Below are 23,035 nucleotides of genomic sequence, written 5' to 3'. Positions count from 1 at the left end.
ACCAAAAGTTTGGGTGGTTTCATGAGAATGTTTTCTGTGGGAATTCGGTCTTGAGACTTTGTTCGTTGTCCTCAAATGATCTACTAGAGTTGATCTTTGGGGGTGATTCTGTGCACTGGAGGAAGTGGTTACATATATTGTGAAAGTCTGAGAGATAGCAGTAGCTGGAGACTTTTTCCTGAGCTTGTCTCTGTATGGTTTAGGTTCTCATTTTACAGTTTGAGTTTTCATAAGAGATTGTCTTTTTACCTGCCTTTACATTTCTCTCCAGTGGATTCTGTTTTAGTAAATAATTGGGCATTAGCTTTCCAATTCTTTATTTCTCTGCCACGGCAAAAAAAAAAAAAAAAAAGCAAGATTGTTTATTCCAAACACCAGGTATATTCTTAGGGGAAATTGTTAAGAGCCACATCTGTTATTTTGGCCTAAATTAATCATGTCACTGGTTTATATTTTACAAAGCACTCGTCAGGTAGACAGAATAGTATTTGGTACCTGGGGAACACAAATATAAAGGAAGAAGGGCCGGGCGCCATAGCTCACACCTGTAATCCCAGCCACTATGGGAGGCTGAGGTGGGTGGATTACTTGAGATCAGGAGTTCACCTAGCCAACATGTGAAACCCCCTTTCCACTAAAAATATCAAAATTAGCCAGACGTGGTGGCGGATGCCTGTAATCCTAACTATACTGGAGGCTGAGACAGGAGAATCACTTGAACCCAGGAGACAGAGGTTGCATCGAGTTGAGAATGGGTCCCTGCACTCCAGCCTGGGTGACAGAATGAGACTCCATCTCAAAAAAAAAAAAGATAGAGGCTGGGTGTGGTGGCTCACACCTGTAATCCCAGCACTTTGGGAGGCTGAGGTGGGCAGATCACAATGTCAAGAGATTAAGACCATCCTGGTCAACATGGTGAAACCCCGTCTCTACTAAAAATACAAAAAAATTAGCTGGGCATGGTGGCGCGCACCTGTAGTCCCAGCTACTCGGGAGGCTGAGGCAGGAGAATTGCTTGAATCCGGGAGGCGGAGGTTGCACTGAGCTGGTCGCGCCACTGCACTCCAGCCTGGCGCCTGGTGATGGAGTGAGACTCTGTCTCAAAAAAAAAAAAAAAAAAAAAAAGATAAAGGAGAAAGGGCTTTTGCGCTCAAGAAACTTGTATTTCAAAAGGAATTTAGGTTGTACCTCACTAGCCAAATGAGAAGGTGCACCCATAAAAGTGCTGGAATGTACTCTAAGGGGCACAGAGAGATAAATGTACCCATGCGGAGAGGTCCAAGTGATCTTATGTTGTGTTGGTATAACCTTAATCTTCATAGTAAACCACTAAGGTTAAATTGAATTTCTTTATTAAGAAGAAGGCAGGCTGGTGCAGTAGCTCAGTCCTGTAATTCCAGCACTTTGGGAGGCTGAGGCAGGAGGATCACTTGAGGCCAGGAGTCTGACACCAGCCTGGACAACATAGCAAGACCCTGTCTCTACAAAAATGTTTAAAAATTAGCCAAGTGTGGTGGTACATACCTGTAGTCCCACCTACTCAGGAGACTGAGGCAAGGGGATCACTTGAGCTCAGGAATTTGAAGCTGTAGTGAGCCATGATTGTACCACTGCACTCTAGCCTGGGCAACAGAGAGGACTACCACAGATTCCTTCTAATTCTATAAATTAATAAACTTGAATAAATATATTAAAGTAATTTTCAAACATTCCTCTAATCATGATCAGTTGTCTTTAACAACATTTCTCAAACTCGTTATGTTACTCCAAACACTGGATGGACTCATTAAAATTTGTAAGAGTTACATCTGTTATTTTCCACTCTAAAAGGAAAAAGAAGCATCGCAGACCTATAATGTTGATGTTAACCACTTTTATTTTAAATTTAAATGTGTACAAATATAAAATATGTATAAACCTCTTATGCTTACAGCTTTTATAAACTATAAAACCAAAAGACATACAAATTAAGTTAAAAACTAGAAAAAATCAGTAACATTTAAATGAGTGCTCTTAATGTGAGAATATTTTGTTTTTCAGAAGCTAAAGCACCAATGTTGAGACCATTATCAGTGGAAAGATATATTTGTGCTTTTCTGTGCTTGTGTTTGACTTGATTCTTTTGATTTTGCATCTCTGGTCTAGCATGTGCCTCCTTGGAATTGTCACAGTCATCATTTTCCCTTCTTAACAAAAAGCTTATTTTTATCTACTAATTCATTGTTTTGATAAGCCAATTAATTTAACAGTGTAACCCCAAATACAATACTGAAGGAAAAAACATATCGTTGAATGTGCCCTGGGATGAGTGGATTCTACTACCACTTTCTGTTTGCAAACTATTGCAAGGCTTTTGTTCTTAGAATAAACCAGGATATCTTTGATGCATTATTTAGCATAAAGGCATAATTTTCTTTTTAAATCCATCTCTTTTGTTTTCTCTTTAGCCTATGGCAATTTACTTAACCCGACTTGATCATTTTCATGATGCAAGTTAATACAGTAAGAGAAAAGGTTTTTAAATTGATAAGCGAAGTGTGCATGAGTGGCAGACAGGGACTGGTTTTATTATCATATTGAATATGAAGGCCCTGCCAGCCTAAGGGCAGCCAGGTCTATTCACCATCCTTTAAAAGCTCATCTCTGATCCCTTTGCACCAAGTGCCCTATAAATATAAACATGGGACCCAAAGTCATATGACAAACTTCAGTCATAAATGTCATCCATCTCATCTAAAATATTATATTGTTTCATGTGTTTTGATCATCAAAGTGAAGACACAAAATTTAAAAATTCTTGCAGAGCTCGAGCTAATGTATGCAAATTTCTAGTAGACCAAGGATGCCAGTTTGAGAAACACTTGTCTATAGCATACTAGGTAAACACCTGATAACCAAGAAGCAGTTCCTTTGTTTTTCTCAGAAAAGATTGGTGACATTTCCGGGGACATCTGCTGACTTCTTTCTCTTCCTCAGCCTTGATCTGCTCTCCTTACAGGCAGTAAACTAATGCCTCCTTTGTCTCTACATGAAAGGACTTTATAAAGAACTGTTTAGATCAGGAGCAGGTATAAAGCCTAACCACCGTTCAATTAAGTGAACAGAAAAATTTAAATATTTTCACATCAAATGAGAATTGTCTTTTGATGGCCTCTCTTCCACAGCACTGTAAGCTTCTTGGAAAGAGACTTTCTCTTACTCCCCATTGGATTCCCAGAGTGTGGTACCATGACCAGCACGTAGTAGGCATGCAGAAAATGTTTGCTGAAAGAATGAATCAGTATCAACATAAGAAAGTACTTTACATCAAACGACATGTTCCAGTGTCTGGTTCCTGGAAGCATATGACCCATAGCTTGTCACTGTGATAAATTAGTTGGCCTGGTAGAAAACTGGTCTCAGCCTGCCTCTCATGTGTTCTCACCTGAAAAATCAGACTAGTTGCCTTCGCAGTCTGGTAGTTTACATCTGGAAAGTGATGAAAAGTTTCCCAGTTGGCATACTTCCTCTGGTGCCTTTGTCCTTTCTATTTCTCACCCTATCATCCTTGTGACTCAAGAAGCGATGATGTTTTTCTTATTCACAGGAAACTTACAAGCCGCAGTCCAGGGCCTGATATCTACCATCACTCAACTCCTTCTGTGTAGCTCCAGTTAAGGAAGGAGGGGAGAGTGCTCAGCCTGTTTGTTTTTGTCTTGTTCTTTTTGCCTGGATTCACTGTGTTGATAGACAGAAGAGATAAGTTGCGTATTTGTGGGAGATAGCTTTTGATTCTCCAAGATCAAAGCAGAGTGTTACTGACCCTTATAAGAGTAGTTCTTTGGTTAAGTTATTATTCATTTTTCTTCAAAATAACTTTTCTCTGATTTAGCTTATATAAGCCAACATTTACATCTCTTATCAGAAAAACCATTCACCAGATAATGGGACTGAGTTTCCATCACATGTTTCAGATGTATGATTCCAACACTTGAGGGAAAACGCTCTGCCTGGTTCAAGGCTTCACAGAAATAACCTTAAGCAGATTCCTTTACATGCATGCCTGCTACGAACTTCTAATAGTCTTTAAAAAAAAATAGTAGTTAGCTGCTGGCAATAAATTATAGAAAGGAAAATTTGACAAATGTTAAAGATTAGCTGCTTCATATATCATATAAAATGGATCTAGCCAGAAGAAACCAAGGACTGAACTCTGTTTATCACACCTCATAAGCTATGTGGCTAACGGCAAATCCACTGACTTTTCTATGCATTAGGGAATTTTTCCTGTGAACATGGCACCTTGCCTTCCACCTCAGTGCCTTCAAGTCAGCAAGCAGTCTTAAGAAAAGTATTTGAAATTTGGAAATATAAAAATCAGTGGAACTTGGCCAGGCATGCTGGCTCATGCCTGTAATCCCAGCACTTTGAGAGGCCAAGGCAGGCAGATCACATGAGGCCAGGAGCTTGAGACCAGCATGGTGAAAATGGCAAAACCCCATCTCCACTAAAGTACAAAAATTAGCTTGGCGTGGTGGTGCATGCCTATAATCCTAGCTACTCAAATGTCTGAGGCAGGAGAATTGTTTGAACCTGGGAGGCAGAGGTTGTGGTGAGCCAAGATTGCGCCATTGCACCCCAGTCTGGGTGACAGAGTGAGGCCCTCTCTCAAAACAAACAAACAAAAACATCAGTGGAACTTTGTGAAAATATCAAATAGAAAAACAAGTTGCTTTGTAGATAAGAACTAAATCTAAATAAATACTTATATCAGGGATTAATATTTTACTTTGTGGTACAGAAATCAGAATATATTGTCTATAGAATAGAATTGTTTGTGTCATCCTCTCTATTCCAGTGAAATATAATGACTTTAGTACCATAGTTTATGTTATTTTTTTCTTCATCTTATGAAAGTTAATATGATGTGCTTTGAAATAGCATGATGTAAATGAGGGAAGAAAGCACCTAGGAAAAAATTTATTAAAATTGTATCATATAACAAATTGAAAATAGTGACATGATGTTGACTCATCAAACAAAAAGAAAAAAAAAACTGGTGTTATCCCATTTATCTATAACAAAATAGTGGTAGAAATAACTCACCTTGTTGTGTTTGATGTATATAGGTATATATACATTTGCACAGGTATGTACACAATCTATTTCACTAAGTGTAGTAGCAAAGTATTTCAGTGTTTTCCTTATTTAAAAAAGCCATATGCTTTTACACTGAATATGTAATGCATAGATACTATCTGCTTCCAATTAGGAATGAGCTCATCACATGTAATTTAAAGATATGGCCTCAGGAAAATAGGTGACTCTCCCAACACAATCCCTTTTTGGCACAGCTAGGGATCAGCCTAAGACTATCACTAAGATTCAGGCCCACAGTCAGCTTTAACTCAAAGCAGACACTGATTTTATTGGTTGAATGATATGCTATTTATAGTAGTATTTGGGCAGCAAAATGATGAAAGCAATAAAAGAATCTTTCTCCCTACAACGTTAGAACTGGGAGGTGTTGATGCTCATCACAAGATCCTCCCTTGAAGGCAAAGACCATGCCTCTCTTGGATGTGTATTCCTAGGATATCACACAGTAGCTGACACATAATAGGTATTAAAAATGTTATGACTGTTACAGAAAATGCTCTTTGCTACTGAGTTATAGCCCAAAGGTTTATCATATACACTTTGCGCTGTTTGTTTCTTTTCTTGAATAGGGAGAAGATCCAATTTATCCGAACTGAAGGGACTCCAGGATTGGTGCGCCTTTCAAGCGATGCAGACCTGGTTATGTTGCTGAGGTACGTACATAACACTCACTCTTGAGGCAGAAGGTCTCCTGTCATCAGATACCATGGAGCATTGTAGAAAATAATACGCCAATATTAATAGTCCTAAAGTTATTCTTATTCTTTAGACTTGTGGAAATATGTTGAAGATTTAGGGCACTGACTGAGTGATCATTCACTTCAGGCTGCATTTGCTGCACTGAGATCTGTTTAATTTTGTTTTTACCCTGCTGTCAAAGGAGGTTGTATTGGAAAAGGGAAAGGTTGTAATGAATAGAATCTCCCACTCACAGAATGGAACAGAAGGGTATCCACAGTTTACCTCCTCAGTGTAGAAGAGTTTACCCCTTCAGTTTAAATATTCTTTAAATGTTTTTCTCAAAATGTGTTTTGTCCCCTTTTGCTGACTCAAGACATTATTTATGTAGCTTGTGGTTTTAAGAGCGTGCATTTGGTAAATCAGATCAGAAAGTTGACATTTGGTCCCTGCTACTCATTGCCAACTTGATAGCCCTTCATAAAACTGCCCAGTTATTTTTTTCTTCCCCCCCAATGGTTAAATCAGCCTTGGTTTTAAATTTTAGAGTAGTTTAGAAAGGAAACTGGCAAGTTTTCAAAGGACTTTCTCATTTTTTGTATTATCCCTCAAATGTAGGCAAGCCAAAGTAAAATAGCGCTTTGCTCTACCCAGTGGTTGTGAAACCCACCCCTGTAACCTCCACAGAATTAAAGGGAATATCATGCTTGAACCTTTCAGGCAAGATTTTGTTTATCCCTGAGTGTTAATAACCTCATTCAAGTAATCATGATGATCTTGACTCTGACCATGTCTAATTCTCCACTTCATAGTTGCCATATTTGTTACCATATTTCTGACGGCCCACGTGATTGTTGTCAGAAAGTTATTTTTCTTTATGTGTAGTCGAAGCATAATTCAAAGGGATGGACTCACTTTCTATAGATACTTGGCTTCAGTTGACTCTGAATAGGACCTGTGGTGGGGGTCACATCTCAGCCTGTGGGTGGCTTCTCTCCTATTGTATTGAGCCAGTTCTGAAAGCAGCATATAGTATGCCAGGAGGTCAGGAAGACTACTGGCCAATTAATATTAGTGTGATGTTTCTGTTATGGTTTGGTTGGTGATAAAATAGTTTAAGTTTCTGCTAACAGAATTCTGGCCAGGATATGCTCTTCTGCTTCATTCTAGAAAGCTAAGGGGTTTTTCTTTTAAACTAAGAATTTTGCTGTTGGAATTAGTTAAAACAGACGTCATAATTATCATTCAGATGTCCATAGTTAAATAATCTTTAGATGGTATAGTCTTAAATTTATTATACTATAACTTATAATGTTTTACTTTGATTGCACAACAGTTTACATGAGTTTCTATATGTTATGTAGTAGAATTCAAAAGTATTTGAATTCAGATAATTCAAAATTCATTCATACCTAAAGAGCAAGCTGCACTTTCCCCTCTTTGGGAAAATAAGCAGGTTCTCCAAAGCTAATGGGCTTTTGGAGAAGTGTTAGAAATTTACTTACATACAATAGTTCTATAATTATTGCATATAAATGATGTCATTAAATTCTAGACTTTTCATGTGGGTGATCAAATGTGTTTATTATTTTAATAATAGGAAACAACACAATGTATTATATATACATGCTTAATGAGTAATAATTCGTGATTATTGAAAAATTTGGGGTTTTATTCAGGTCCTCGGTTCTTTATGTTTTATTTTACTTTGGAATTGGAATAATTTGAATTAGTGGCTACAAACTTCAGTCAGCATACTTGTCACATGGAAGACATGGAAGACTTTGTGTATATTTTTATGTTTTGTCTAATTTCTTAAAAAGGAAAATCACTCCTGGTACAAATTGACTTGATTCTCAGTAAGCTGCAATGTAAAGATAGTATCGTTCTAGGACATTATTCAATTCAAAATAAATCTATGTAATTTTCCAATAGGGCTATTTTAAACCCCAATAATTTTTAAATGACCTTGTTGAGTTTGTTATTGATTTTTCTATTTCATGCATTTTTTCACTAACTCAATTTGTGTAAAAAAAAAAAAAAGTACCTCTATCAGAGCTCATATAGGAAATTACTGATAAATTTGGTTACATAAATATATTAAAATTGATGTAATGAAAGATATCACATATAAATGCATAGAGAAAGATAAACATCTGGAAGAATAGATTTACAAGACATAAAACAAACAGATCGGCTGGGCCCAGTGGCTCACACCTGTAATGCCAGCACTTTGGAAGGCCGAGGTGGGCAGATCATAAGGTCAGGAGATCAAGACCATCCTGCCCAACATGGTGAAACCCCGTCTCTACTAAAAAACAAATAAAATAAAGAAATTAGCTGGATGTGGTGGTGTGCACCTGTAGTCTCAGCTACTTGGGAGGCCGAGGCAGGGGAATCACTTGAACCTGGGAGGCAGAGGTTGCAGTGAGCGGAGATTATGCCACTGTACTCCAGTCTGGTGACAGAAAAAAAAATTCATGGATACATAAAGAAGGCTTTTAATTTAAAAGAAGAGTACCCAATAGAAAAATGGATAAAGGATATGAAAACGCATTTCATAGAAATGGAAGTATGAATAGTCAATAAACCCATGGAAAAAAATGCTAGTAATTACAAATCCAGTTTCAAATAAGGAGATACCATTTTACACTATTAGATTTGTAAAAGTCAAAAAGTCTGAAATACTTAATGATACATAAGAACTTTTGTATTGTCTGGGCTTAGTGGCATTGCCGTTTCTACACCCTTGTTGGAATACGAATGAACACTATCTTATGCAGCTGAAAAGGCATATGCATTATGATAGAGTAACTCTGCTTTTAGGTATATGCCATGTTTGCACTAGGAAAGTCTTTTACACATATTCAAGGTATTATATATAGGATGTTCATTGCACTATTATTGATAAAAGCACACAGTTTGAAATAAAGTAAATGCTCATCGAAAGAGGTATGAATAAATAGACTGATATATTTGTAGAATGGCCTACCATAGCAGGTAAAAGGAATAAACTGGATCCTTATATATCCACATAGATACCAGAACTATATTGTTGAATTTAAAAATCTCAAGAATACTATAACTTACGTAGTATGTATGTAATTTTTAAACAATGTGTAAGGTAAAACAATTAATTATTTACCTTTCTATATAAATGTTGCTGAATATAGAACTATAGAAGGAAGGATACCATACAATCATGATAGAGGAGAACAAAAGGGACTTTATGTACACAAATGCACACACACATGTACAGATATATATATACCTCTCTATTTAGATATATACAGACTTTTCAGTGTGTGTGTGTGAAGCAAAAATAGTGTTAACATTTATTAACACTGCATGATGTATATTGAGCATTTTTATATTATTATCTTTTAGGTATTAAACTTTTCAAGTAAACTTTTTTTTCTCTTGATATGAAAGATTTCTGAGTATTAGTTATATTTAAAGGGAAGAATGTATGTCATCACAAGTACTATAGGTATTGATGTCTGTGAAAAGAGTGCTGTTTCCTACTCTAACTAATTTAGCTATAGGTTTCTAGATTCTAGGGCCATCAGTTGTTATATGAGACTTTTTCTTAACAGTTAATTTAAAATTCACATTATTCCATTTGATTTATTTAAAAAAGAAAACTATTTCAGAGATTAATTTGGTATTACAGATAAGATTACTTACTGCTTCTATATCCATATCTTCTGACTTATGGTTTAAAAGTACAGTGGTGGCTTGAAAAACAAAATCACATAAAAATGCTTTTGCTGCAGTGGTCCGGCAGAAGTGTTTTTACGCACCGCTCAGCAGTGTCCCAGCCTCAGCAGTATGGACGTTTTGGGCTGGCTAGGTATTTTTTTGTGAAGAGCTACATTGTGAATTATAGGATGTTTAGCAGCATCCTGACCTCACCCACTAGAGGTCAATAGCACCTCCTTCCCCAGTTATGACTATATTAAAGTGTTAATAAATGTTAACACTATTTTTGCTTTACATAATATCCTCAGACGTTGCCAAATGCCCCAAGGGATTGGGGGAGCAAACTCACCTCGGTCTAGAACCAGTGTTATCACACTTAGAAGTCCTTGCCTTAAATCTCTACAAAATTAAACCGTTGCCACTTCTACTAAATTTTTTTTTTAAACAAGTAACTGTTTTCTAGATTTGGCTACATTTGAGCAAAAAGAAATCTGCTTCTACTTCTTAATTAAAATACAAGCTCTCTAACTTTTACTGTTGTTTTAATTCTATTTTGCCAAGTGTTTATATATTTGAGCTTGGTACCATTAATAGTAGTTTTCTTTATCATAATATTTAATGAAAAGTCCAGGATTCTAAGATCTCAGGTCTCTGGTTACTATCTTTTAGGAGAATATCAGAAACAGACATTTCAATATAGAAAAGAAAAAAGACAATTAAATGGTCTAAGATCCAAATCCTCACATTTGAAAAATAGTAGCCAGGATAAACAAGGGAGCTCATTATTTTGTGACTGTAATTATTTAGAAGGTGTTTTGTTTTATTTTGCTTTGAATGATCTAATTAAATCCTAAGCTCTTCAAAGTCTGAGACCCTATTGTTTATTTCTTGAAATGAGGATATAGAACATACTTTGTGTATTTATGATGGGTTCTCAATTCGCATTTTCTATTTTGTGTTGGAATCCTGTTTCCAAATCTAAAAACCCAGGTATGATTTTTCAAACGTGTACACTCAAATTCATATATTGAAATAGTAAAATCAAATCATGTTGTCCAAACTTGGTAGCAAAACAGGCAAATAACCACAGGTTTCACAAAAATGACCAGAGCCAGCCATTTTGTTCCAAGAATTACCTGCAAGAGAAAGGGGGTGGTTGCTCTCTTTGGGATGTGAACCAGATCTCGGATGGAATGTTCTACCCCCTCAGGCTTTAGGCTATTCCCCACTTCTTTGGCTGAAATACCCGTTTTGTTTCTTGTCCTTCCCCAGCTTATTTGAAGAAGAGATAATGTCATATGTGCCTCCACATGCCTTACTCCACCCCAGCTACTGTCAGTCCCCACGTGGCTCTCCCGTGTCATCTCCTCAGAACTCACCAGGTGAGTCCACCTGCTGCTCACAGTGAATTCTCTGAGGAGCGAAGCTGCAAGCCAGATGTTCTCTCCTCCCTAAAGACAGGACAGGAAGGGAACACTTCAGATACATCTTTAGTGTTAGCACAGATACATGTGTGGCATTTCTTGTCTCTTAAGAGTGACCTATTTCCATGGGGATTCATTTTGACAAAGAGATAATGAATAGGAGGATTCGTGGTCTGACATACTCGGATATAGAATTTACTTTTCATGATATTATGTCACTCAATAGCAGGACACAAAATATTAGGTTGCTTTTTGGCTTTAGAAAGTTCTAATGAAGAGACTGATTTGATAGACAATGAAGATAAATTCTCTACTCAAGAAATAATATATAATTGAAATTATTCGGTTTAATGGACTTGGATATATTTCCCTGCAATATTCATTAATTGCATTAGATATAAAGAACAGAGATGGATTGGCATATAGAACTTGTTGATAAACTGAAATGTGTACATTTGATCTCTTTTTAAAGAGATAGGCATGAATGAAAGAGTGAGTGGGTGGATGAATGGGTGGATGAACAAATGGTAGAAAATGCAGCTTGGCAAATGAGCTTTGAAAATGAAGACAGTCATGATGTTGACAGAATATCAGCTGTATATAGGTCCTTATTATAGTCAATGCATTGTTCACAGTTTAACAGCTATCAGAATTGAAAACTGTTTCAGTAGAAATGCAAACTCCATATGTGTCACTAAGTTGCTGTATGTTCTTTGGTATATAACATGTGTTTTCACATACTGCAGTGATAATGAAGCTGCAGCCTAATTGGATACTGCAGACAGGAAAAGATCTATTAATTTGTTCATTTAACATAGATTTATGGAGCATCTAACTATGATCCAAGCACTGAATTAGACTCTGGGACTACAGAGATGAATAATACAGTTTCTGCCTTTGAAGAATTGATGGTGGGGCAGTGAGTCAACAAATGACTCTGCGAAGCTCAGTAGTTAGTCTTTTAATGAAGAAATGTATGGGAACACAGTTGTGGGAGCAGTTATTCCTTTAAGGCTGGGGATGGGGTGTTTGGGAAACTATGAAGTGGAGTCTTGAAGGATGATGAATAGGAGTTTACCAGGCGAACCAAAGAAAGAAGGACATTCTAGTCAAAGGGGTAGCGTGTTAGGCCATTCTTGTGTTGCTATAAATAAACCTGAGGCTGGGTGATTTATAAAGAAAAGAGGTTTCATTGGCTTATGGTTTTACAGACTGTACAAGCATGGTGCCAGCATTTGCTTGGCTTCTGTGAGGGCCTCACAAAGCTTCCACTCATGTCAGAAGGTGATGGAGAGCCAGCATGTCACATGGTGAGAGTGGGAGCCAGAGAGAGCAGGGGAGAGGTACCACACACCTTTAAACAACCAGATCTCATGTGAGGTCATGCCTCACCAAGGGGGTGGTACTAAGCCATTCATGAGAGATCCACCCTTATGATCTAAACACCCCCGACAAGGCCCTACCTCTGACATTGGGGATTTTATTTAAACATGAGATTTAGTGGGAACAAACATCAAAAAAAAACATATCAGGTAGCATAAGCTAAACCACAGGAGCGTGAAAGTAGTGTAGGAAATTAATAGATACAAGTGAAGGGCAGTTCACAAAGCTCAGGTTGGAAAGGTAGGGTAAGACCGGTTGATCATTGAAGCCCTATTTGTTTATTTATTTATGAATCAGAGTGTCATTTCTTCACCCAGGCTGGAGTGCAGTGGCATGAGCTAGGATCACTGTAACCTCCGCTTCCCGGGTTCAAGCAATTCTCCTGCCTCAGCCCCCCCAGTAGCTGGGATTACAGGCATGTGCCACCACACCCAGCTTATCTTTGTATTTGTAGTAGACACTGGGTTTCACCATGTTGGTCAGGCTGGTCTCAAACTCCTGACTTCAAGTGATCTGCTCACCTCGGCCTCCCAAAGTGCTGGAATTACAGGTGTGAGCCATGACACCTGGCCAGCCTTATTCTATAGTCCATGTAAAGCCACTGAAAGTGTATAAGCAGAGGAATGCCAATGTTTTTCAAAGATCAGTTTGGTGGCAATTGGGAGGTAAATTAGAAGATGAGAGACTGGAGACAGAGATAGTATCAGAGAGGCTGTTGCATTAGCCAGAGTAACATGATGAAAGGCTGGACTAGGCCGTGGAGATGGAGACCAGGGGAAGAATTAAGGAGATACATAGAAAGCAGAGACATCAGGACTTTGAGTAGAGGTAGGGAAGAGTCAGGGTCTCACTACCTAGACTACCAGGCAGATGGTAGCACCCTCTGCCAAGAATGGAAAATGGTTAGACTCAAGCAGGAAAGTTGAATGAGTTTGGTGATGGACAAGTTTTATTGAGAAATCTTTGGGCCATCAATTGGAGAGTCCCAAATAGAGCTGGAAATGACAGCCATGGAGCACAGGAGAGGTTGACAGCAAGGAATTCAGTGTACTGGTGGCAACTGAAACCTAGAGTGTAGATTAGAGCAGCTGGGGAGAAATTCATTGAAAAGAAGAGGAAATAGAGGATGATGACATGAGAAACCTTAATATTTAAGGGATGAGCTGAGACAGAGGAGCAAGTGAAAGAAAGAGAGCCAACAGATTTTGAATAGAGTTAGGAAAGGTCTTTTCAGGGGACCCAGGTTTCACAGAGGATGGGTTAATAGAGCCAGATGCCCAAAGGGTTCAGGAAGTCCCAGCTACTCATGGGGACTGAGCTGGGAGGTTTGCTTGGGCCTAGGAGGTGGGAGGGTTGCATGGGCCGAGGCTGCAGTGAGCCATGATCGCGCCACTGCACTCCAGCCTGGGCAGCAAAGTGAGACCCTGTCTCACAAAAGGAGGTGGGGCATCAAGAAGGATGAGATCTGAAAAGAGGCCTCATTTAGGTTTGCAAATCATGAAGTTATAAATTGTCTTTGCCAAAGCAGGTTCTGTGAAGTAATGGCTTATAAACTGGGTCACGATCAGTGACAGAATGACACAGGATATGAAGCAGAAGTCAGATGCTCTTATCACTAAATCTGGAGGTGAAAAGAAAGCCAAATAGAGCAGTAGATAGGAGAAGAGAGAGGGAAGGGATTTTAGGATGGGAAGTTGAGTATACATGTGCAGAGGCCACAGGACATGAATGGAAGGAAGTGGTTTGTGGAATAAGGCAGAAAAGTGGCAGCCCACAGAGTACAGGCCCATGGGCAGCAGGACATTGAGGGCAGAAACACAGGCCAACTTCGGAACAAAATAGGGGCACCTATTTTGATGGCACAGGCTGAAAGGAAGTGTATGACACTTTAGGTAACTTTAAAGGTATAGGGGAAAACTTCATGAAATTCCCAACTAGCCTCAGTCTTTTAGCAGCTCTTTGACTTTGGCTAGGGTACCTCCTTCCCTGAGCCTGAATTTCTTTTTCTATAGAATAAGCATCGTAATAATCACCTCACCTCTCATGATTATTTTTGGAGAACACTTCGCTTGGTGCTTGGAACATCATAAGCAGCCAACAAACGTTAATGGGTCACCCTCTTTCTTTCCTTCCTTCCTTCCTTCCTTCCTTCCTTCCTTCCTTCCTTCCTTCCTTTTCTCTTTTCTTTTCTTTCTTTCTCTCTTTCTTTCTTTCTTTCTTCCTTTCTTTCTTTCTTTCTTTTTCTTTTTTCTTTCTTTCTCTCTCTTTTCCTTCCTTCCTTCCTTCCTTCCTTCCTTCCTTCNCTCACAAATTTACACTGGTTCATTATAAGTTTTCAAGGTATCCAACTCATTAACAGTTTCTCTCTCTCCTTCCTGCCTTCCTTCCTTCCTTCCTTCCTTCCTTCCTTCCTTTCTTTCTTTCTTTCTTTCTTTCTTTCTTTCTTTCTTTCTTCTCTTTCTTTTTCTTTCCTTCCTTCCTTTCTTTCTTTAATTTGATTCTGAGAAGTATAATTTGTTCACATTTGAACCATTAATAATTGGAACATATGAATGCTGATTTGCAGAGCTGTCTGCTTAGATAAGAAATCATGCAGAGTGGTCTTTATCTTAGTAAGAACCTATGCTGGGGTTTAAAGTGGACCATCCCTTTATCTATGTTTTACTGTTAAAGAAATGAAGCTGTGTGGATTGTTACTGTTGGCCTTTCCTCCCTGAGGCAAAGGTAGATCACCAGATGCTGCCCCTTCCATGCTCTTTAAAGGCATGCACTTGAAGACTGGCCACACATTCTTCAAGACTGTATGAGTATTCTAAATGTGGCTAAGTTCACTTCCTCATTTAGCATCGCAAATGCACATGAGTAATCCTTAGTGACAATAAAATCCATTCTAGAACCTTACATTTAGAGTTAAACATTTTCCAAAGACATATGTAATCCAAATATATCTAAATTGCTAGCAGTGTTTGTGGTGGTTTTAATTTTCAAGAAGAATCATCTCCATATTTTTGGCCCACTCTGTTTCATTGGGCTTTGTTTGATCTTGAAACTGATTTGTACAGCCTGATATCAATGGAAGTCACTATAACAAATTCCACATGATACCAGGGCTGGACTCACTAACCTCATTTCCTTGTGGAGGAATCTTCTGTTTCTTTGAATAAAATAGCTTCTCCTTCTACCAATATTCCTGAAGGTCTTGTGAAAGCAGCATTTCAAACAGATTTTTTAAAGCGGTCTGATCCTCCTTGGTGACTAGAATTTCACCCCTTTTAGTGGTGTGAGAATAATACCATGAAAATTATGACAGTAATAAATTTTAATGATCTTCATTGAGAATTCCTAGCAACTTTCCACACTTTTCTTCATTCCAAGCACATTGACATGTCTTTTCAACTGCAGAAGAGAGAGGGGCTTTGGAAACTTTGACTCACTGTTTTTTTGCAGCTGTTATAGTGCTCACCAAAATTTGTCAAAATTTTGGAATGTGAAGGTTTGTTTTTCTAGGACCATTATAATGCCAATCCCAACCTCAGTGATGCCAGAAGGAAAAGATCTTTCCAAACACCATGTGGCTTATTATGCCAAATATGGGACCCAGAAGTTTATTTAAGCTGCACATTTCTAGGAAGTTAAAGGCAATAACACCTAATTTATCTGATATTATTGGAGATGTGCTCTCTTATGTGGATTTTCCAGGTAACCAAAGCTATGATTTTAACTGTATGAGAATTCGTTTAACCCACTATTTGCTGAAACTCTTTCATAAATACATTAGATTTCTCCTTACTTTCCTGTAAACAGCACATTGAGGGTACTTCATGGTTTGGGGGGATCATTGTGCCCATGAATCATGATGCGGAGCTCTGGTGACTTCACTAGAACTGGACCTCCTGGAAACCAACACCAGCACACAGTCACCCTCAGCAGAAGCAAAACACTCAGAGAGCACAGAAGAGCCTCATGGGTCTTTACTAAAGGTGTCTTGAGCGGATGGGTTATGAGAGGGAATTATTTCTCCCAACACATTGTGTACCCTTAAGGATCTTTCTTTTCTCTCTCTCCCACCACAAAATCTTAGCATTTTACCAGCTGTTTATGTCATCTTCTACTCTTTTTACAAACATTTCCTCTTCTCTCCCCATTCTCTCTCCTTTTCTTCCTCTCTCTCTCTATCTGTCCTTCTCCCTTTCCCCACCTTTCACACGGTCCCTGAAGTAGCTTTATTCCTGTTTTTAGAAAAGGTGTTTGATCCCTTCCCTTGACTCAGCCCTATAAAGATGATCTAGGAACTAAATTGCACAGGTGAAGGATGCTCCCTGGGTGGGCAGGGATGGGGAAGTTGTGATTCCAGAGACCAAAAGAAAGCCCCAGACACTGTCTCCATCACAGTATACAGATTTAACTTCTTGTTGTTGTTTTTGTTGTTAGTCTCTCTTGTCCTCACCCATAGAGCTCTCAAAGAGTGCCTGCTATTGGCAGACCCTTCACCTTTCTCTTTTTAATAAATTGCTTCCCTGCCAAGACCTCTGTCAAGGTTTGAGAAGTCAGAGCATTAAGTTGTTCTCAATAAATGGTATGTACATGAGCATCAGCAAGCTCAAAGAAATGACTCGAGGGCCTTTTACTACTGAGAGAATAAAGCAAAAATGTCAAGTCTTCAGTGGTTGTGCTTTGTGCCAGCAATTTGGACGTGTTTTTCTTAAGTTCTAGTGTTGAGCTATGTTCCAGAAGAAGGAGCCTTCCAGAAATTATTGTAGTGCTTGATGTTTTGTTTTCATTCACTCATAGGGCATTTGTTTTAAATGTCATAGGGATTTTTTGACAGTGAACCAGGAAAGAGGTTCACTTTTTGAACAGCTGGAGCTTCTGAGCTATTCCAGGACAGAGGCATGGAGCCATGCTGGATCAAGCTCCAGCCCCTGTCCAATATGGAGAACCAGTGTTAGTCATCAGAGCAATCCGGGTTCTGGGTCACACACCCAGAATCAAAAAAGACTGAGACTGCCCGGGAGTTGGATGCCAACCTACTTCTAGTGTCTTCTGAAATACTTTGTCAGATAGAATTCTTTAGTTTGTATATGATTATGTAATTTTGTAACAGTATATGAAAATAGGATAACACAGTATAGAAATTCTTTAGGGCTGCCTAGCAATGACAAAGCAAAAAGTCCCTAGTATCTATTACTAAATTTTTTTCCTGCAAAGAATTAGCAAAATGCTGACTATTCATGAAGTCAGCCCTTCATTTGATCACTTTCTAGATGTAACATTGATCTTTTGTATCTGATTTTCTTTTTTAAGACTGTAAAGACCATAAAATTACTCTGTCTGTAAAGTATTATAATCTGGAACTTCACTTATAGTTGTAGTTCCCATACAATTCTATTAGCTCAATCTTCCAAGAACATTTTGTATTTCCAAAGTGGAAGTAACATCATTCCTGCTCTGGAATTTCTTGGCAATTATACCTCACTTGTATTAAGAATTTGACAAAGGTCAACAGCATAATTTACTGTAATTTTAAAATGAAATAATGTGTAAATGACTTTTTTCATAATGGCACTATGAGCAAAAGAATTTTTGCATTTAACAGTTGCTGTGTCAGAGTTTTTAAAATTAAATCCCTTTACTTAGAGGATAAACAGTCAGAGCTAATTTTTATTGTGTCTGTATTGATGTTGATGGAATGCATTATGGAATTTCCCACATCCTTTTAAGCATCTCAAATTATATAGATGTAGTTACTGTGTGTGCTGTTTTTTAAAAGTAATCAGCTCTTTAAAAACCATGTTTCTTTTGCATCTTAAAAGATTTTCATTCAGTTCTTCATTCTTCATTTTTCTCTTTCTTATCAATGATTGGGCTCTTGAAAGTTGATTCATTACAGCTGCATTCTTCACTGTCTGGGTTTTCTAGTCTGAAGTTTCTCAGACTGGAGCACTGACACCTTGATTGTGCCACCCCTGAGTGGACTTGAACTACACTGTTCTAGCCCTCATCCATGTATGGGAGCAGTCTTGTGTTTATGGAGATAATGTTGCTTCATGTTGTAAACGATGGCTTTTGGATACACAGGAAACATTTGCCCTGTGTTAGTCCCTGGATGCTGCCCATGTGTTTCATTGGTGACATTTGACCCTTCTATAAAGGAATAGTGGTTCTTAACCATAGCTGCACATTGGAATCATCTGGAGGGCCATATTAAACACTCATGCCTGGGTCCCACCCTACATTCTGTGTCTTTACACATTCTGATGTAATGCATCTTGGGTGTGGCCCGAACATTGGAATTTTTAAAAGCTTCCTAAGTGATTCTAATGTGCAGTCAAGATTGAGAACCCCTGCCTAGGAGTCCTTTCTGCTTCCCAGATCTTTAAAGTCAAGTTTATTTGCTTGCTTTGTGACATAACTCAGCCCTTTGCCTGACTCTACAGAAATCTCCAGGCAGATTACTGGTCAATAGCTAGTTTTGTACAAATTCATTACTAAAATCTCAACTCATTTCCCCCTGTCTTTAGTATTCACCTCTACGCAGATAACAACAGTGGACACTTATGTGGGATCTCTTATACAACAGGCACTGCATAAAGTGCCATTTACACACTAACATGTGGCCCTGATCTCTCATCTCAACTCCAGCCCCATATTTTCCAGTCTCTAGGGCACTTGGTCAGTTGTCATCTCCAAGTCAACACGTATAAAGCTTCACATGCCCCTGTCTACCTGCATCACTTCCCACACTGTTCATAGCATTTGTGCCCCAATCCCAAATCTACTGTCACTGGAATATGACTTGGACAGGAAGCTGCACCTTCATTTTTCCTTTGCTGCAAAGTGGTAATGATGGTCCTAGTAATACCCTCTTTGTAGACTTGTGAGGATTTCTCCAGATGCCCTCTGTAATGTGCATCTGTGCATCGTCTGTAATGTATAGCAGGCACTTAACAAATGAGACCTGTTGTTATTGTTTAAAGAAACTTTGTATTAACATCATGCTTCCCTCTTCTTCCTTGTTTACTCTTCCCAGTGCTTATTTCACATTGCAGATGTTTCTCTAAGTCACTCACTCCAGTCTAGTCCGTATCCCCTCGGGCTTCAGTTACTGCAACAACTTCTAACTGGGGCTCTCCTCTTGCCCACCCTTAATTTACTTAACACACTCTGAAAATAATTTCTTGAATAAAACACCACTTGTATGTTATTCCCTTGCTCAAGAATCTATAAAGGCTTCACACCATTCATTGCATCCTGCCAAACTCCTCTGCTAGGTTTTAAAAATTCTTTTCATAATTTGGCTCCAACCCTTCTGATCAATTTCATTTCCCATTTACTCCCAGCATTCCTCCTCCACTCTAGGCTAGCTTGGTCGCCTCGGCATCTTCTGAACACACATGCAGTGTTTATGCCAGCTCTTGCTGCTCTGTTCCAGAATAGAATATAAATTCTCCTTCCTTTGCAAGGTGTGGTTCCAATTAAGCTTCCTCCCTAAGGCCTTTTCCACTTTGATCTCTACTTATACTCATGTCTTTTTTATTATATTACTACTACTTTCGTATAACACTGATCTTAACAAATGCCTGTGGGGGTTGGGGGGCAGGCAGCCAGTGTCATTGAGTGGCTGTGGCAGAGTGGTGAGCACATGCCTCGTCTAACAGGGTAGCTGCAGCTGCCCGCTGGATCCCCAAGGAAATGCAAGCCAGTCGTTGCAAGATTTCCCAAATAATTTTCAAGGGAAAATCTGGAATTTTTTAACTTGAAATTTAATTTGTAGATGTTGGCAATTAATTTAAAATCTTCAAAAAAGATTATGGAGCAAACAACAGGGATCTGTAGGACTAGGAATAGCCCCAGGGATATCATTTTGTTCCCTCTGCTTTCTAGTCTGTATACCATCTAGTTCATAACTTATTCTCTAATTGTTTGACGTTTTATTTCTGTTTCCCCATCCCCCACTCCAGCAACCCCACCTTATTCATTTTGGGCATCTGTTGCTGAACCTAACACAGTATTAGCAATGAATAAGAACCATTTTGTTTACTCATTTGTTAAAGAAATTTTTAATGAACTTACATGGTATGTCATGAACAAGACTTCCCAGTTTTTGTTTTCTGGTTTCTTTCATTGGTTGGGTTTTTGTCATGGCTCTGTGTCTGATTTCCATATTCATCATCAATTTTATATCCCATCCTGTTGCTTAGTCACCCGGTGACACAAAGCCAGATTTTTCTATGGAAAGAGGAACAGTGTTACTTTTACATTTTATTAGTGATATTTGCCATTGAATAATGTATAAAATATCCTTATATAACCTAGATATTCTCAGTACTTGGCACATGTTAAGAATGCAATAAATATTAGTAGTATTTATTCTTTGTGCAACCAGGAGACAGATGCCTTTTGCAATTATGTCTTATATTAAGATTATTTTACCCTGCAATATGAGATTTATGTAATTATGTATCTGAAATCATTCTTGGTGATAGTGCATATCTAAAATAAGTTTTGTAGGCCAGGTGCAGTGGCTCATGCCTGTAATGCCAGCACTCTGGGAGGCCAAGGCGGGCGGATCCCCTAAGGTCAGGGGTTGGGACCAGCCTGGCCAACATGGTAAAACTCTGTCTCTACTAAAACTACAAAAATTAGCCAGACGTGGGGGTGGGCACCTGTAATCCCAGCTACTTGGGAGGCTGAGACAGGAGAATCGCTTGAACCTGGGAGGCAGAGGTTGCAGTGAGCTGAGATCATGCCACTGTTCTCTGGCCTGGGCCACAGAGTGAGAATCCATCTCAAAAAAAAAAAAAAAAAAAAAAGAGTTTTGTGAAGAGTTTTTTGGTGAGGAATTTAGAGTAATTATTAAAAACTCGCTCTTTGTGCCACTGACTTATAGACCACATACTTTTCCATTGCAACTTCCTGTCTAATTGCCATGATATCATTTCAGCAGCAAGCAAAGATATTTCATCCTAACAGTTACTGCTAGACATGAGTAACTCTTTTTGACTCATATTAATTTGGATTGAAAAGGGGAACATTCTTGAGAAACACATGGGCACCACTGTAACTATTCAAACAGGATTTTAATTCTCAACCAAATGCTACAAAGAAGACATCGCTTAAGATCTGGTTGAGGTTTGTTATATCCTTCAACTTGCAGAAATCAAAAATGCAGAAGTTAAGACTGTTGCCTCCCTTGACTTGTTAATTGTGATAGCTTTTGTCCATGGTGATGTGATAAACATAAGAATGATGCACAAATCCAGATTGTCCTCTCTTTGTGGTTTGCTGCAGGTACCCAGCGTGCCAATGCCCGGGCCCCAGCCCCTTACAAACGGGATTTTGAAGCCAAACTGAGGAATTTTTACAGGAAGTTAGAGACTAAAGGATATGGACAAGGCCCAGGGAAGTTAAAGTAAGTCAAAGTGACACAAACCACATAATTTATAGATGGTGAAAGGATGGGATGCAGTTGAGCCTCTAGGAAATTGATTGTGATTTGGGATGATTAGCCTTCATTTTAGTTGGCATAATTATTTTGGCATTTGTTAATTATAGATCATCTAAAACATAGTCCTGGAATTAAGCATGATTAAGCTTAACATTTTAAAACAAGTAGAAGACACTGCCACTTTTCATGTAAAAATAAAGGCAAAATAAAAGGCTGGTTTTTTTCTCTCTGAAAAGTACCTCTTTTTTGGTACATAGTATATTCATTAGCTATAAAGGTGTTCCAGTGTCCTCCACCGCAAGTTTCTGTCTCCTGAACTGAGTGTAGGAATAGTGCCCAGCTCTGCTCAGTTCTGTGAAACAAACTTCACAACAGCACATGTCATGAGTGTTGTTTCTGCCTTTCTTCATCCACCTCCCCACTTCAAATGGGGATGTTTGGCCTAGAATTGTTTCCATTCCCTACTTACCCTTCTTTCTCTCCTCCCTGCCTTCACCCCTGTCCCATGTCCCCACTGGAGATTGCTCTGCCACTGAGAGAGGACAGAGGAGGCAGGGTCTACACTGGAGCACCCCAATGACCTTGAGTGCCTGAGAAAGGGTCCAGAGACCGACCAACAACGGCCCCACGGCTCGCTGCCGCACCCACAGGAAGTCTTGCATGATTAGATTCCACCTTCATTGCCCTAAAAAATCATCAGCCTGCCCAAACACCATACTTCTCTGAGCTTTACTTTTCTCACACTTACAAAGGTCTAGGATGATCCAACTGTCATGCATTCAGCCGCCCTATCATCCCTCTGTCCATTACCATTTACATTAAGAGCAAATTGATATCTATGGAAGGATGACTTTAATTGTCATCATCACAAGTAGACTAACCTGCCACAAACATTGTTCATTTGTGTCTGTCCCTTAGGGACTGTAAAGATTCACTTAATTTAACAATTAACAATTGAAAACTCTTGCTTTGGAGGACATTAAGAATTTTTTTTTCCCTCTTGTTTCTCACAGTCATCTCTCTGGGCACGTAATAATTGAATTCTTTGTCTAAGTGCATTGAGGCTTAAAACATTGCCTCATAGAGTTGTTCTTGCTTTACTAAACAAAATGTGTGTGTGTGTGTGTGTGTGTGTGTGTGTGTGTGTGTGTGTGTGTTGTTTTATGATCATTTTTTTGGGGGGGGAATAAACTGATTTGACCATTTAGACAGGATTCTCCAGTTGTTTTCATGGGTCATGGGTAGGGTGCTCTATTTACTA

General features: G+C 38.8%; 1 protein-coding gene across 4 annotated transcripts in view; it reads left to right on the top strand.

Moving 5' to 3' along the window:
- Positions 1 to 23,035, top strand: part of HECW2 (HECT, C2 and WW domain containing E3 ubiquitin protein ligase 2) — a 378,517-nt gene that overhangs the window by 313,772 nt on the left and 41,710 nt on the right. For all 4 annotated transcript variants that reach the window (XM_017538751.2, XM_017538752.2, XM_017538750.2 and 1 more), the window contains 3 exons: positions 5,709 to 5,792; positions 10,792 to 10,901; positions 21,618 to 21,738. In XM_017538751.2, the coding sequence (XP_017394240.1) occupies positions 5,709 to 5,792; positions 10,792 to 10,901; positions 21,618 to 21,738 (315 nt within the window). The remainder of the gene's footprint in view (positions 1 to 5,708; positions 5,793 to 10,791; positions 10,902 to 21,617; positions 21,739 to 23,035) is intronic.

Source organism: Cebus imitator, unplaced genomic scaffold (assembly GCF_001604975.1).
Source record: "Cebus imitator isolate Cc_AM_T3 unplaced genomic scaffold, Cebus_imitator-1.0 Scaffold113, whole genome shotgun sequence".
In the NCBI taxonomy this organism is placed as follows: Eukaryota; Metazoa; Chordata; class Mammalia; order Primates; family Cebidae; genus Cebus; species Cebus imitator.
The sequence above is the reverse complement of the archived record's forward strand: the minus strand, read 5'-3'. Positions and strand labels throughout refer to the sequence as shown.